At 43.6% G+C, this 17012-nt stretch overlaps 1 protein-coding gene across 2 annotated transcripts in view; it reads left to right on the top strand.

Moving 5' to 3' along the window:
- AK2 (adenylate kinase 2) overlaps nt 1-17012 on the top strand; it is a 98548-nt gene that overhangs the window by 65647 nt on the left and 15889 nt on the right. For both annotated transcript variants that reach the window (XM_086955736.1, XM_086955735.1), the window contains exons 2-5: nt 3287-3412; nt 7781-7891; nt 8748-8842; nt 15546-15618. In XM_086955736.1, the coding sequence (XP_086811862.1) occupies nt 3287-3412; nt 7781-7891; nt 8748-8842; nt 15546-15618 (405 nt within the window). The remainder of the gene's footprint in view (nt 1-3286; nt 3413-7780; nt 7892-8747; nt 8843-15545; nt 15619-17012) is intronic.

Below are 17012 nucleotides of genomic sequence, written 5' to 3'. Positions count from 1 at the left end.
TTTGAGAACTTTGGGTTAGCTTGTAAGTTAAATATCTAGCCAATTTATGCGACTATGCATTTTACTGTACCCACAAAGGGAGAGCACACTTCATTCACTGAGGTGTCCAGATTTAACCTGGTCTTTACGAAGGACGAGGCAAAACGGTTGTTGTTTGGTTGTGATTGGGCCTGATGTTAATGAAAGTGTAATATTGCATACATTTGTGTGGTATTCACCAATTGTTGTTTTTGGAGGTCGAGCCCGGGCAGCGCATACGTGACTCTGCGAAGCATGCTCTATTAGAGTATGACTTGAAGCTCCGCCCACTCTCCACCCATATTTTTCATTGCCTTGTGTCATTGTCCTTTGTAAATGCTGGCTTCTGATTCGTTAATAAGCTTAGTAATTACTTAGTAAGTTTGTCTCTGTGAATTTGCATGCTTACGTTCTAATCTTTCAGCATTTACTGTTCTAGTCGTAGGAATTCTTGTTCATTCTCTTGTCTCTTCCAAAGACAGGCCTTATCACCTCACTTGCTTAAGTTTCTTTTAATGTCATAGTACCCTTTGTAATGTTGAAACCTTCGATCGGGTTACGGAAGAGGTCTGTCAAAATCTTTCTAGGTATGGAAGCATCTTGATTAACCATGTGTGTCACACAAGGGTCTTGCAGAGTGTTAAGCTAATTTCTTTCTTTTGTGTTTTTTCTGTGCTGTTGGTTTCTTAAGCAGGTCTTTCTCCAAACACTCCTCTTTTTTACCTGTTGGCCATCAATTTCCTTGTATAGTGGGAGAATTTTTTCTTCTGCAGTTAAGTTGCTGTTTCGGGAAGTGTCTTTTTGTTCACGTCCCACAAGGCTACTTATATTGAAATTAGCTCTGCTCTACCTTGTGCGTTTGGCTTGTTGCCTTTTATTGAAGTCCAGTTCTTTGACAGAGCTGTACTGAGGTTTCTCTTCTATGTGGTCTACTCAGCAGCTGATTGTATCCATAGGCTGCCCCTCATCTGGCGAGGACAGGAGTAGAGGAATGCTGCTTAGCACACATGGTGAGGTTTGGCTCATTACTTTTCTCTACCTTAAGTGACTTCACTTGTGGCGTTTGCTCAAGGCCAAGTGGCCTTCCAAATATCCACCTGGAGGCTCCGAATGGTGTTACACCCCATTGCTCATTGTTTGTAGTCCGCCATCGGGCAGTCCATATGCCCACTGCCAGTGGCTGGTCTTTGGCACCTCTCCACTCACCTGGGCTCCACAACCCTGTCCGGTCGCCCTTTTGGAGTGTAGTGACACGTGTTGCCATCATTTTGTCTGGCTGCGTTGCCTACAATCTGCAGTTTTCCTGCCACAGATAAGCAGTGGATCACCTGAAATCTGCATCACATTTGGCTGATTACAAAGTGGATAGAGACTGGGGCAGGTTGATCTTGGTTTACGTTAACGTTTCAGACTTGAGTGAAGGCGCAGAATAGGTATCTTATCTGCCATCTTGGCCATTGCTCCACTCTCCAAACCTTATTTAGCCATCCTAAACACAGGCCAACCACATTCTTTCGAAACAAAACCAGATGGCCGTTCGAAGAAAAGCGGGGCACTTGAACAATTGAAGGTTGTATATAAAGTAGACAACAGAATTCCTGCTGACTAGCTGACTGATATTTTGATAACGTTATACCTCGTTAGGAATCTTCTTTGAGGCAATCTGAATCTAGCTGCATCAAGCCTATATGTGCAACATCCATGTTTCAATCTCTCCACCTCCTAGGTCATCTTCACTGTACTACATCACCTCCCTTTATTCATTCATGCCCCTTACACAGGGACTATTTTGTGACTACATTTACAGCAGCTTAGCTAGTTTGCATGTGTCTGTGTGTATGGAACCTTGGAGTGCATGATGTCAGCGTGGAATGTGGGTATGTATGCCTGGTGGACTGGAGGAGTGACAGTTGGAATGAGTGGGTGAGCTATGAAGATCAGCTCCGGCGGGGCCATGTACTAGCTTGGATTAACTTTGTACCATCTTGAATTGATCCTGTAACCAACATCAATTACAACTTAATAAATCTCTACTTGGATCTACCTTATGACTACCATTATACTTCATAACAGACTGTAATACAACTATAATGATGCACCTCATGCGATCTGAAATAAAGAATAATTAAGGCCACTCCATGTTTGTCATTTCTCTCTGTAACACGTCCTTATGTGATTTGTCTAACTTATTCTGGTATGTTACTTATTCATTTTGACTCTCGTGCATTTGCGTTCCGTCCATATGGGCTGGAGGGCCAAACCAGACCTTTTTCCCGGCAAGAAGAGGGTCTATCAGGCTGAACAAAGGTCAGCCTGACGCACATTCTTCTTGTACAGTTCAGGCAGTCAGGAGCTAGACATGCCCTAAGTGTGCATGCTCCTGGCTACCTGAGCTGAACGTTGCCAAGCTGAGTATTTCACAGCCCTGTGGGCGTGACCTCCTCAGCTGGGTAAAAGTGCCCTGAGGCCCTCTCTCTTGTGACGAGGGGGCTCGTCACTGATTGCCACAGACCTGGGAACTTCAGTTTTAAGCCTTGAAGTGCCCAGGGCAGTGTGTCAAACTGTGAGTGATATTTGCACTTACGGAGTGTGTGCTCCAAGGCAAGTAACCTGCACCAGATTACTGAGCTTTTGCACCAAGGTTTGGGACTCACCAAATGTTTGAAATTACTTTGAAGTGTGTATAGTACACCCTATTACTGAGTCTACTTTTACTGCTGTCTCTGTATCCCTGCTACCGCTACTCTCCACTGGGTGCTCTCTTGTGAGTGCTGCTTTTTCTTTGCCCTCACTTCTATAACGCATTGGTCTAGAAGCTCTTGTCTGAGTATCAAGGTTTTTGCCTTTGTCAGACTTCTGCTTTCATTGAGAGAGCTTTGTAGTACTGGGAATGGGATAAAGTCACACAAGATGTTTAACCCCTTCTTTGCACCGCGGATTTTCCCCCGGTGCTGAACGTTCCATTGGGCCTATGGAACCATGACAGAATGGTTCCGTCATAAGCACAGGCCACCTTATGCTCATGACGGAACCGTTCCGTCATGAGCATGGAAGGGGTTAATATAATACATGTATTACAATATCGCCGTTGCAGCACTTACCTTGCTATCTTCGTTCACCGGTAAACCTGTGTGGTGATGAATTTCCTTGTGGTGCAAAGGTCCAACACTTGCTTCTGTGTTTTAATAAAAAGAGTTAAAAAAAACACTTGCTTTTGTGGTGTAGTAGGGGATGTTCCTATAACCATGATTGTTTCACTTTATTCCAGGCTCCTAAGCTTGCAGAGAAGTATTGTGTCTGCCATCTTGCCACAGGAGACATGCTTCGAGCCATGGTTGCCAGTGGATCAGAGCTGGGACAGAAATTGAAAGCCACCATGGATGCCGGAAAGCTAGTGAGTCTACCCCAAAAATCTCCACTATTATGTCTTTTAAGGGAAACCGGACTAAAACCTGTTGATCGCTCTCAAACCTCCATTACCATCTATCATAGAAACTCTATCACCCTACCCCATTGAGCTTTCTTCTTTTTAACTTTTTTTGTTGTAAGGAGCTGTAGAGCAACCTAATGATTTAATTCCCCACCACTGTTTCTGCTCCCCCCCCCCCCCCAATTCCCCCCCACGCACTGCCTACAATTTGATAGCAGTATGGTGGAACCATGTAAGGCTGTCCCCTCAAAAATCCTTTGTTGCCTGATAATCTAAGGCTGGGACAGAATGTAGAGAGTCTATCTTCAGAAACCACTTCTGCCTTCTGTTATAATCCAGTGACATGCCGTCACCTAAATCTCCAGTCTCCCACTGGAATTGTGCCCTGGAAGGTGCCTCTTATTGTGGGAGACTCACCAACCATCCAGAAGTTGTCTTTCACTATGGCAATATCAGATGGGCGTTTGTGAAAGTCTCGTATTGTGGGAATCTGCATCAGTACTTACCTTTTAGTCTGAGACCATGGGCAGGACATGAAGCTTGTGTACTTTCTGAGCAAGTTTGATTTCACTGCCTCGCCTGCAGAGGCAGCATTTATAGGTCGAGCCTGCGAGAGCATTTGTCTAATAATGGGTTTGGATCCTACCCATAGCTTACCATTCATTGGCATCATTGTTGCTCTTCTTTGCTGCAATCTCGTGCTTGCTGTGCGTCACTTTCTTTTCTTGCTGTGTCACGCAGACCAAGTACAGATTCATTTGCTGTAATTAGTGCCCCTCTGCTGGCAATCTGCTTCTTGCGCTGGAATTCAGGTACATATTCCGTTTGTATTCTTTTAAAATGCATTTCAGATGCATTCACCACAGTTCTCATGTTGCCGTGAAGTATCACGCCTCACCATGAAGTTTGGATTTCTGCCTGTTAAATTTCACCTGATCCTCCCCACACTCGCCTCTCTCTGCTTTGACATACTATTTGTTAGGCATTCGAAAAATTATTGGACACAGGTTTCACCATTTTACCACTTTTGTCAAGTTGCCTTTTCATTTGTCACAGGTGTTGATGAACTTTACTTTGCCCTGTTTTGAGCCAAATGCCTCCTCCGTTTTTCATTTTCTTTTTTATTTAAATATTAAGTTTTTATGTTTGCATATCGTGCAAAGGATTCCATTGTGAACTGAAAATAATTCACTGATTGGGTACATTGTAGATCGGAAATGCATATGCCAACGCCTTGACACAAACGGAGGGCATTAGCCATCAAATGCACGAAGGCCAGTACAGGTACTTTGAACATTGCTGTTTGTCTGTACAAGGCTCCAGAGGAAGGAGTTATACGATTCACTAAGCGAGGTGTACCGCTTTTGGCCGCCATAAGTGTGGCAGGGGATGCTCAGACGTGAGTCCCTTGCTCACTTTGCCACTGGATTCAAGCAAGCCGGGCTGAAGAAGGCTGGAATGCCAGAAACCGGTCCTCGGAAGCTTGTTTCCGGTCCAGGGAAGACATGGCTTGGCAGTTCGGGCTGGATTGTTCCCATGAGGCACAGGGTCAGACTGATTTGCATATAGCCATGTCTGAACTGGGGTGGCAGAGTGGGCTAAAGAACGGTGATGGATTAACCCCAGATCTTTTGACTGGGTGCGAGTGTTTGATTGATTCAGATGCTCCGTCCATCACCACCCCCTTTTGTATCACTAAGCGAGGTGGACTTTTTAAGTCTGAATATTTGAGTTTGGCGCAGATTGGGAGGATGTAGCATAACGACCAGAGCTGCTGACTTTGGAACTGGGTTTGAATCCTGTAATTCTGTACAAATTACTAAATATCCCATGCCTAAAAAAATACTCCAGTACCTTCGGATCGAGTTTGCGCTATATACAACTGTAAAAGAAAAACTCTTCCTACATCTATTCATCTTTTGGAGTCTAAAATTATTACTGTGATCATGCTTTCATAAAAATGTTGATCTGTCTGTTGGTTTATATTTAAATTTATTCTGCTCATGGGCTGAATTAATGGATTTTTTTGCTGTTGGACATTATAATGGAGTTGTGCACATCTACATCTACAATTATGTAAAATAATTGAGTTTTATGCTTAATTTTATGGTTCTTGTTGTGAAATTCTAACCTTTTAATGTTTAAGGACTGCACTAATGCTGCACTATTAATTTGTTATACCCCATCCATCCGTCCTGTTTCTTATCCATGCCCATATCCTGTCCCCCCCCACCACCTCGTCTATTTTATTTTCCCCCTCCCAGCTGACAGAAGGAAAAAAAGCGCTACTAAGTGGCAATCGCCAATTATTCCACATCCGATTGCCAACGCCAATAGCTCACCCATAGGCGAAACTGGTGTGCATTGCTAATGCTTTTTAATCCTAGCATTATTATAGGTGGCATGCATACTTCCAATTCTATGTCACAAATCAGCTGGACTCTACCAGTATACGGGCAACTGGCAGTTACGAAGCATTTTAAACTATTACATCTTAAGTGCATTGCCTATGAAATACTTGAATTGTGGCTGTTTTAGATTTTTTTGGCCTCTTCATGAGCCTATAAGTATATCACTTTGTGGGCATTTGTGTACAATTACACTGCGGGTTGTGAATGACACACATTTGTGCCCCTTTATACACAAGACACCCATGAACAGAAGCTTGCTTGTGTAAGTGCCCTTTTTGATGTGCTGCCTTAAAATGCATCCTCTTGGTGCTGCAAGTAGAGACAATGACCAAACAAAACAACTGCCAGTACTGTGATTACTATTTAGTTTTCAATCATCTACGCGCAAAGAATTAAACTTAGTGTGGAATGGGAATTTAATTTCATGGAATTATTCACTTTTATTTTTACGGAATATTTTTCAAACAATTCGTTGGTTAAAGTTCACCAAATTTCACAAACATAGAGAACACAAGCAATACAAGACATATCTATAAAAATGACATTATCATAAAAAGTTCAACAAAAACAAGACGCAATCATACCTGGTTGATCAACATTTGCATTCAAACATTCACTCTCTCTCTCATCCAAAACAAACATACATACAGACAATGATATTTACAATTTGCAATGTCAATAATTGAAATCATACAATGACAGAGGTAAACACCATAGCAATATTTTCAGAATTGGATGTCTTATTTGAGAATTTTTTGCAATCCTGTGTGATATTCAAACAGTCTTATGGTGTGAAAACACGGTCTACGCGTTTGAACCCTTAAGGAATCAGGGGTTCTCATCAGGACCTCAAAGCTTGAATGAGGAAGTGCATTGTGAATGAAAAACCGGGTGCGGCACCAATGTGTTTAAAAGGTGTGGTGTGCCTCAGAGATTTTTGTTTGTGGACCAAGTCGGGCTGTATCTGTTCTCTGCCAAGGTGGGAGTCACGGGTCAATGAAGGACCTTCGTGTGACCGGCGTCGCTGCCTTCGCTCGAGTCTCTGTAGTTTCCCAAGTGAAAACTTGGTCCACAAACAAAAATCTCTGAGGCACACCACACCTTTTAAACACATTGGTGCCGCGCCCGGTTTTTCATTCACAATGCACTTCCTCATTCAAGCTTTGAGGTCCTGATGAGAACCCCTGATTCCTTAAGGGTTCGAAACGCGTATACCGTGTTTTCACACCATAAGACTTTTTGAATATCACACAGGATTGCAAAAAATTCTCAAATAAGACATCCAATTCTGAAAATATTGCTATGGTGTTTACCTCTGTCATTGTATGATTTCAATTATTGACATTGCAAATTGTAAATATCATTGTCTGTCTGTATGTATGTTTGTTTTGGATGAGAGAGAGAGTGAATGTTTGAATGCAAATGTTGATCAACCAGGTATGATTGCGTCTTGTTTTTGTTGAACTTTTTATGATAATGTCATTTTTATAGATATGTCTTGTATTGCTTGTGTTCTCTATGTTTGTGAAATTTGGTGAACTTTAACCAACAAATTGTTTGAAAAATATTCCGTAAAAATAAAAGTGATTAATTCCATGAAATTCAATTCCCATTCCGCACTAAGTTTAATTCTTTGCGCGTAGATGATTGAAAACTAAATAGTAATCACAGTACTGGCAGTTGTTTTGTTTGGTCGTGATAAAGAGGCTTAGCCTTGCTGTGGAAAGCCCACACCCAGTGTTGTTTTTTCGCAAGTAGAGACAATAGCATAGAGTGTGATGGGTCCTGTCAAAGCAGGTAAGGACTTTGTGTATTCACATCTCTGCACTGTCTCAGTGCTGGGATCAGCTCAGCTGAACCGTGAAATAGGAAAGTCTCAATTTGCTTTAAGATTTCTCTTATCCTTTTTCTACTCTTCCAGGTGAGCGACGAGATGGTGGTGGAGCTTATTGAGAAGAATCTGGAAACACCCCCATGCAGCAAAGGCTTCCTACTGGACGGCTTTCCACGCACGGTCAAGCAGGCTGAGATGGTGGGTGGTCCAAACTGAAACTATTCTTAAGAACGAACGAATGAATACATGCACACAGTTCGAGGCACAACAACATGCTACTGTCTTTTCCAAAACTAGGGATGTGACGAGGTTTCGCCTCCAGGATCGGATGGTTGTGTTTTGGCGATGTGAGCTTGTATTAGGATGTATCAATAATTGCTTAGTTCATCCTAGTTATTTTGCATAATACTCCTTCAGAATACTCACCAGTTTCACTGTAGGCGTCTTTGAGGGGAATAAACTTGCCCTAGACCAGTTGTACAGAGACTAGAGTGTTTGATTAAAACTTGGAAGATACCAAAGTCTGACCATGTGCTTGCTTTAAGCTTTCAAAACTGAATAAGGAAATTGATGTGTGACATTGCGTTCATAAGGCTTCCTTGGATTGGAATTTTTTTATTACTCTTTAGTTTATTAATGGTGGATGAGGTAACTCAATGGCCTGAGATGGGTCTTGGTCATGTAAGGTCTGTAGGTTTGTGAAAGAGTTCAGAGATAAGTGGGCTTTGCTTGGTTTCTGTCCTTGTAGATGGAACAGTGGTCTTTAGTTTTTTGCAGCTTGAACCAAAGCACATTCAAGCCTTAGAGCAGATCGGTTGTACCCTGTTTGTTGCAGATTTCAATGCGGGAAATTGCCCTGGCCTACAGGTGTGGCCAAAGCTAACCCATTCTATGGTTTAAGGGAGAAGGCCCTCTTACTTAGTCTTTGTCCTGAAATTTTAGGCAAGAGTGTAAGGATTCAGGAATTGGTGTTATCCAGGTGCTTTGGAGGTAGTGATTAATTTGACATTTGAACTTTACTCCCTTGTTCTTACGTGCATTGTCTTCTCTGCAGCTAGATGAGCTTCTGGAAAAGCGGAAGGAGAAGCTAGATTCTGTGGTCGAATTCAAGCTGGATGATTCTTTGCTTGTCCGGAGGATCTGTGGCCGGTAAGGGTGTACTTTTGTGGACCACCTATCTTTTGTCATACTCCATATGGGACTTATGTGTTGGAGGCATGTGGGCTGCTAAATTCATATCTGTGCATAGATCGCCGCCTAGTGTTTGGTCCGGATGATTGCACCTTGTTGTCCTGCAAGAGTCTTCGAAGTATCACGAGATAGGTGGCTCCTCCCCTGGACTACAGTGCGCATGGGCATTCTCTCCATCTTCAGATTGTTTTTTTCCGCCATTGGGTTCGGATGTTTTTCCTACACTCCAAGATCGGAATCGAAACAAAACTTTTTTAAAGGCCAAAAGGCCTTCGGGCTCGACGGTATTGTTTTCGCTCGGTGCCTATTGCCTCGATTAAACTTCCTATTTCTCTCCGGTTGTCGACACGGGCCGTTGGGCCTTTCGTCAATGGAACGAAGTACATTTAAATTCTGCCCACAATGCCATTCCAAGTACCCGCATACTGACAGACATCCAGTATGCAACAAGTGCTTGTCACCGGACCATAGAGAAGATTGCCTGGCCTGTGCCCAATTCTGTTCCAAAAAGACGATCCGGAAACGACGGGCCGCTAGGCAAGAGATGCAGAGACCGGCACCAGAACCGGAAAACATTTTCGATGACTACCAAGACCTCGTCGACGTAGAAGACTCTGATCTAGAGATCGTGGTCGTCGAGGACTATTCGGAAGACGAACAGATCCCGCAGGGGCGAACTGTGAGTACACTGCCCCTTAAACCCACTCTACCGAGAACAAAGGCTCCAGTCGAGGCATCGCCAACAGGCCTTAGCCAAGATCAAGACACTGATTCGATAGCCCCGCATTCAAGCTCGGCTACGAATACCAAGAAAAAGCCTTCTGACACACCAGGCCCAAGTCACGTTCTCAAAAAAATCAAAGGTTGTCGATCCGAAGGCTGTCGGACCGAAGGTCATTGTACCGAAAGTCGCAGACCTAAAGGCAGCCGAGCCGAAGCTAGACGTACCACATAAGCCTATACAACGAAAGGCCGTCAACCCTAAAAGGGGTGTCGACTTGAACGTCGCACCTAAAAAGGCGGTCGAACCGAAAGTCGACGAACCGAAAACAGTCCAACCGAAGAAGGTTCTGCCAAAGCCAATCGACCCGAGCACAACTGCTCCGAAAAACCCAGTCGAATCGAAGACACCAATCGATTCGACAAAGGACAAACAACCAAAAAACCTCTGAAAAAACCGGTCCGACCAAAAAGTCTGGTCGATCCGAAAACAAGCCTCGACCCGAAGAAGGCTGAAAAGACACCTAAGCCCATCAAACCTACAAAAACTGTCGATCCACAAACAAGTCGATCCAAAAAACACAAAACCCAAGGATCCGACTCCAAAACCAAGGACCGTGGAAGAAGAACTCTTTCACCCTGATCGTATCGAAGAGGAACAAACAAAACTGTACATAGACCCTGAGACTGGCAAAGTAACAGTTTACCGCAAAAAGAAGAGACCAGTGGACACTGAACCTTCTTCACCAATTCCTCTAAAGAAAAAGAAAGACTCTGCCACTTCTCCACTTAGACCTTTCGAACCTATCTCTCCTATTATGCGTACCACGCCTTATGCCCCTTACTCTCCTACACACTCTGAGTATAATGTAGATTATGCAGAAGATGATCCTCAACAGGATTATAACTATCCACAGGACCCAGACATAGAAGATAACACATGGGACAATCAACAAGACCCATATGATACACTTATAGGCTTGGCTTGGCAGTTCGGGCTGAACTGTTCCCATGAGGCACAGGGTCAGACTGATTTGCATATGGCCATGTCTGAACTGGGGTTGCAGAGTGGGCTAAAGAACGGTGATGGATTAAAGCCAGATCAGTTGACTGGGGGTGATTGCTTTTATTGTCAACGCTCCGCCCATCATTTCCTTTGCTTTTTCTTTGTTCGCCATAAGTTGGCAGGGTATGCTCAGACGTGAGTCCCTTGCTCACTTTGCCACTGGATTCAAGCAAGCCGGGCTGAAGACTGTTGAAATGCCAGAAACCAGTCCTCGGTAGCTTGTTTCCGGTCCAGGGAAGGCATGGCTTGGCGGTTCGGACTGGACTGTTCCCATGAGGCACAGGGTCAGACTGATTTGCATATGGCCATGTCGGAACTGGGGTGGCAGTGGGCTAAAGAACTGTGATGGATTAAACCCAGATCAGTTGACTGGGGGTGAGTGCTTGTATTGTCAACGCTCCGTCCATCATTTCCTTTGGTTTTTCTTTCCATATGATACACATCCCGTCCCTGACACCTCCTACCCAGTTAAGCCATAACCCACAGATGATACAGTGGCATTTAACCTACTAGTGGATAGGGCCGCACTATACCACAATGTTGATATGCATAGTGACCCAATAGAGGAGGATTTTCTATTTGATACATTTGCCTCTTCTGATAGAACAGTTAGAACACTCCTATGTTAAAGGGTGTACTAAAACACGCCATTGATATATTTAAGGATACCGCTAGAGCACGTGTTCTCAACCCTAGGGTTGAGAAGAAATATAGGCCTGACCCTACATACATTAGAGGTCAACTACCACTTGATTTACTAGTTGTAGCTAATGCACGAAAGAGGGCTAACTCTCAAACAACTGGAGAAGCACCACCTCCCGATAAAGAATCAAAAGTTCTTGAAGCCTCAGGAAAAAGAGTAGCTGCATAGGCAGCCAATTCACGGCGAATAGCGAACAAACAGGCTCTACTAGCTCGCTATGATAGGGCACACTACGATAGACTAGAGAGCATACTGCAACATTTACCTGAGCCATTCAAAGAACAAGCTGATGCTCCTATTCAGGAGGGGAAGCTCATTACAAATGCTTCCATTAAATGTGCATTAGACGCAGCAGATACCGCAGCAAGATCCATTAATACTAGTGTCTTGCTAAGACTGCACGCATCTCAGGCTTTAAAAGCGAGGTACAATCTACTATTCTTAATCAGCCGGTCAATCCAGACTTCCTCTTTGGCCCAGCAGTAGATAATAATCTTGATAAAATGAAAAAAGACACAGACTACAAAATCAATGGGAGCACTGCAGTTCCAACAGCATAAAAGTTTCTTTCAGCGCTCATTATACAGAGGAGCTGCACGAGGCAACACGTCGTAAGGTGCCTCGACATATAAAGCCAATACCCAGTCCACCTTCAATAAAGGTTCCAATCGAGGTGGCTACAGAGGAAATAGCAATAAGGGTAGAGGACGTGGAGGCAATAACAGAGCCTTCACTGCCACAAAACAGCGACTTCAATACATTGCCTCCAGACCACATCGCACCAGTCGGAGGAAGAATACAAGAGTTCCTACCTGTCTGGAACAACATTACCACAGACAGGTGGGTAAGACAAATTATCCAGTATGGCTACTGTCTGGAACGGACTTCTACTCCACCCAACATACCACCCAGAGCCCGTCCAATGTCCACAGAATACATCGCCCTGTTACAACAAGAGGTGAAAAGCATGCTGGAAAAGGGGGCCATAGAGCCAGTCCCTTTCCAGCACCAAGGAACAGGAGTATACTCACTATACTTCATCATTCCAAAGAAGAACGGTTCCCTCAGTCCAATACTGGACCTCAGACCCCTAAACCAGTATATACTTTTGGAGCACTTCCACATGATCACTCTACAGCAAGTCCTCTCGTTAAAGCAAGGAGACTTCCTAGCGACCTTAGACCTCAAGGATGCATACTTCCACATACCTATACATCCCTCTCACAGAAAGTATCTCAGGTTCACAATACAAAACCAGCACTATCAATTCAAAGTTCTCCCCTTTGGGGTGACCACAGCTCCGAGAGTGTTCACAAAATGCCTAGCGACAGTAGCTGCACATCTAAGGAGACAACACATTCACATGTATCCATACCTGGACGATTGGCTGATTCAAGCAAAATCGTACGAACAGTGCAGAAGCCATATGTCTCAAACACTTCAGCTGCTACACAGCTTAGGCTTTTCAATAAACTACCCAAAATCCCACCTACAGCCATCCCACATACAGCAATATCTAGGAGCTACCATAAATACCTCCGTGGCAAAGGCATATCCACAGTATGCAAATGCTCATTCGCAAATTCTAACCACAACACTCCCTGTCAGCTCGAGTGTTCATGCAGCTCATAGGCATGATGGCCTCCTGCATTTTCACTGTCCCTCATGCCCGACTTCATATGGGTCCACTGCAGGAATGCCTTGCAAAACAGTAGAACCAAGCTCAGAGACTATTGAAGGACCTAGTGTTGGTAAACAGTCCTGCATACAACTCACTGCAGTGGTGGAACCCACAAAACCTTTCCAAGGGATGACTGTTCCAAGAGCAGGTTCCACAAATAGTGATAACAGCGGACGCATCACTGTTAGGTTGGGGAGCCCACGTACTCCAATACACAGTGCAAGGGCTATGGACAACCCAACAGAAAAAATTGCATATCGACCATTTGGAGTTGCTAGCAATATTTCTAGCTCTAAAGGCATTCCAGAAACACCTGTACAACAAGACTGTGTTGATCCGGACAGACAACATGACAGCCATGTACTACATGCAGAAACTGGGAGGGACACACTCTCTACAACTGTCTCACTTAGCGCAAAGCATATGGAAGTGGGCAATTCCAAAAAACATCTTTCTCCTGACAGAACACCTCCCAGGGAAGGACAATCATATAGCGGATCTGCTCAGCAGACCCAGCCAGCAGCTACACAAATGGGAGATTCACCCTCAAGTCCTCCAACCATTCTTTCAAAAATGGGAGCACCCAGAAATAGACCTGTTTGCCACAAAAGAAAACTCAAAATGCCAGTACTTTGCCGCCAGGTTCCCACATCAATTGTCACAGGGCAATGCGATATGGATGAATTGGTCAGGCAGATTTGCGTACGCTTTTCCCCCAGCTCCACTGATTCCGCTGGTGGCACGCAAACTACGGCAACAGTCAGTCACAATGATCCTAGTTGCTCCAACATGGGCAAGGCAGCCATGGTACACAACGTTCCTAGAACTCTCAGTAGTGCCTCATCAAAGACTAAAACTCACACCCAGTCTTCTGACTCAGAGCCATGGAGAAATCAAACACCCAGATCCCAATCAATTGAACCTAGCGATCTGGCTCCTGAGGTCTTAGAGTTCGGATACCTTAACTTACCTCCAGACTGCATGAACATCATTAAGGAGGCAAGAAGGCCAACTACTAGGGCATGTTATGCAGCTAAATGGAAGAGTTGTTATTTACTGTAACAATAACCAAATCAATCCATTAGATGCTTCTATACAAAACATCATATGCCACCTATTGCACCTTCAAAGGTGCAACCTAGCTTATTCTTCTATAAGACTATACTTAGCTGCTATAGCAGCATACCTCCAAAACAGACAACACGTTTCACTGTTTAGAATACCAGCAATCAAAGCGTTCATGGAGGGCCTTAAAAGGGTAATTCCTCCAAAAAAAACACCTTCACCAGTCTGGAATCTAAACGTTGTACTCGCCAGACTTATGGGGCCTCCTTTTGAACCCCTACATTCATGTGAACTACAATTTCTCACATGGAAGGTGGCTTTCCTTATTGCTATTACCTCACTTAAGAGTTAGCGAGCTACAAGCACTAACTATCCAAGAACCCTTTATGCAAGTACACACAAACAGGGTAGTACTTAGAACAAACCCTAAGTTTATGCCAAAAGTCATATCCAATTTCCATATCAACCAATCTATAGAACTGCCAGTGTTCTTCCGCGATCAGTAGCTGAAAGAGCCCTGCACACCCTAGATGTAAAGAGAGCTCTGCTATATTATGTTGACAGGACAAAGGCATTCAGAAAAACAAAACCGTTGTTTGTTGCTTTTGCACCACAACATAAAGGAAATCCCATATCAAAGTCAGGAATAGCCAGATGGATAGTTAAATGCATTCAAATATGTTATCAAAAAGCTAAACGCACTTTAACAGTCCCCCCAAGAGCACACTCCACGTGCAAAATGGGGGCATCCATGGCTTTCCTAGGGAATATTCCTCTTGAGGATATCTGTAGAGCAGCCACATGGTCTACCATACACACTTTCACAAAACATTGTGTAGACATACATTCCAAAACAGCAAGCTGCTCTAGGACAGGCTGTTCTTAAAACTCTTTTTCAAACTGCTGCAGCTGGCACAGGTGACCACCACTAGAGGAGATACTGCTATACAGTCTATGCACAGATATGAATTCAGCAGCACACATGCCTCGAACGGAATATGCTACTTACCAGTATGCATCTGTTCTTGGCATGTAGGGCTGCTGACATTCATATCGCCCACCCTCCTCCCCGGTGCCTGTTACAGCTGTAGCATTCTCATTTTGCATGGGCATTTCTTACTGTACTATACTCCATCTCTGCCACAATGGCGAAAAACAATCTGAAGATGGAGAGGATGCCCATGCGCACTGTAGTCCAGGGGAGGAGCCAATTATCTTGTGATACTTCGAAGACTCTTCCAGGACAACAAGGTGCAATCATCCGGACCCAACACTAGGCGGCGATCTATGCACAGATATGAATGTCAGCAGCCCTACATGCCAAGAACAGATGCATACTGGTAAGTAGCATATTCCTTCTTCTTGCTTCTCTAAATTTTCTCTCCTCCTTCCTTTTTGTTTTCTTATTGTGTGATTTATTTTTTAGATTGTTTCACATTGCAAGTGGCCGTTCCTACCATGAAGAGTTCAACCCTCCGCGGGAGCCCATGAAAGATGATGTACGTCTGTTAGTCATTGAGTACATTGTTACGGTGGTTGTTTGTGCTTCTCCTGCCATATAACAATGAGGTGGGATTAGCCTCAGAATTTGTATCTTGGAGACCAATGCTACAATCTACTTCTTCCACCTCACAAAGGCCTGGCCTTTAGTTCCTATGGGCCAAATGTAGTACTATGCCCTCTCTTCACACAACCCATAGTTGCAAATAGGGATGGGTGACCTGCTTCTACCATCACACAAACACTGAGATTTCCCGTAAGAGTTTCACTTAAATCTCAACAATGTAAACCTAGTTTTTTCTAAAGTGCTTTGTTTATCAGACATCCTTATGGTAGTAACACGGGCTCCTCCCTAGAAACAAAGAGTAAGACTGTTTGAGACTTTCATACATTAACCAGGAAGCTGATGATGCTTTTAAGTGTTTAGTCGGCTCTTTATCTAGGATGTCCTTGGCAGCATTCTTTTGAATGCTAGTAGCTACATGATATGCTGGCTCATCTAGCCGTAGCATACGAAAGTAGAAAAGGAATCTACTCGCACATAATGTCAGCCAGATAAAGGACCTCCCTGATAAGCTTGTCATATAAAATCCTTGCAGACTTCCTTGCCCCCATCTCTACATATTGCTCCCTTTTAATTATCTGCCCCTGAAGGGTGAGGGAAGGATAGGGGATTTCAGATCACCTTCTCATTTTGGAAGGTAACCTTAGATGAATTGGTGTTCAGTGATGGGACTATGCACTATAGGAGTTGAATAGATTTGGATAGACTATTCTATTTACTCACTGGCCTATGCTTGTAATACTTATCTTAATTTTTCACTTAAAGAACACTGAGATGTATTCCTATTTGGAACAATAAAATAGACTTGCTTCCAGTGTTAGAAGGGGTGTTTTGGCCAAATGTTTTAATTCTGAACAAGAGAAAAGGTTAAAAGTGTATTTTGAATCTATAGAAGTGAGTTAAAAAAAAATCACCATTAGAAAGTTTTTTGCTCCAAAAAGCCGGGATGCGTATTTTCGCGCTCTAGTGTAAATGCGTTTTTTTAGATTGTGCAAAAATGTAATTAATGGATCATGATCTTGAAGTTTGGCCCTGTATCAGTCATAAGGCTCTTTACTGCTTTCTTAGCAGTAGAGTTCGCAACTCAGAGCAACAAAAAAAGCCCCTTTCCTATATGGAAACTGTCAATCTGATTAACCTTCTTGCAGAATGTGAAAACCTTGATGTGATACGATCATGCTACACAATTGAGGTTTTTCTTCGCAAAAGGAAATGTCTTCTGTGCAAAAAGTCTGTTCAGTTTCTCTGTGCATTTTTCAATGCACTGGAAAGTATACATGTTCTAACTAGAAACGCTATAGGATATTAAACAGGATTGACTGCTGTATT

This window comes from Lissotriton vulgaris, chromosome 2_1, assembly GCF_964263255.1.
Source record: "Lissotriton vulgaris chromosome 2_1, aLisVul1.2, whole genome shotgun sequence".
Taxonomy (NCBI): domain Eukaryota; kingdom Metazoa; phylum Chordata; class Amphibia; order Caudata; family Salamandridae; genus Lissotriton; species Lissotriton vulgaris.
This window is presented reverse-complemented; position numbering and strand designations above follow the sequence as displayed.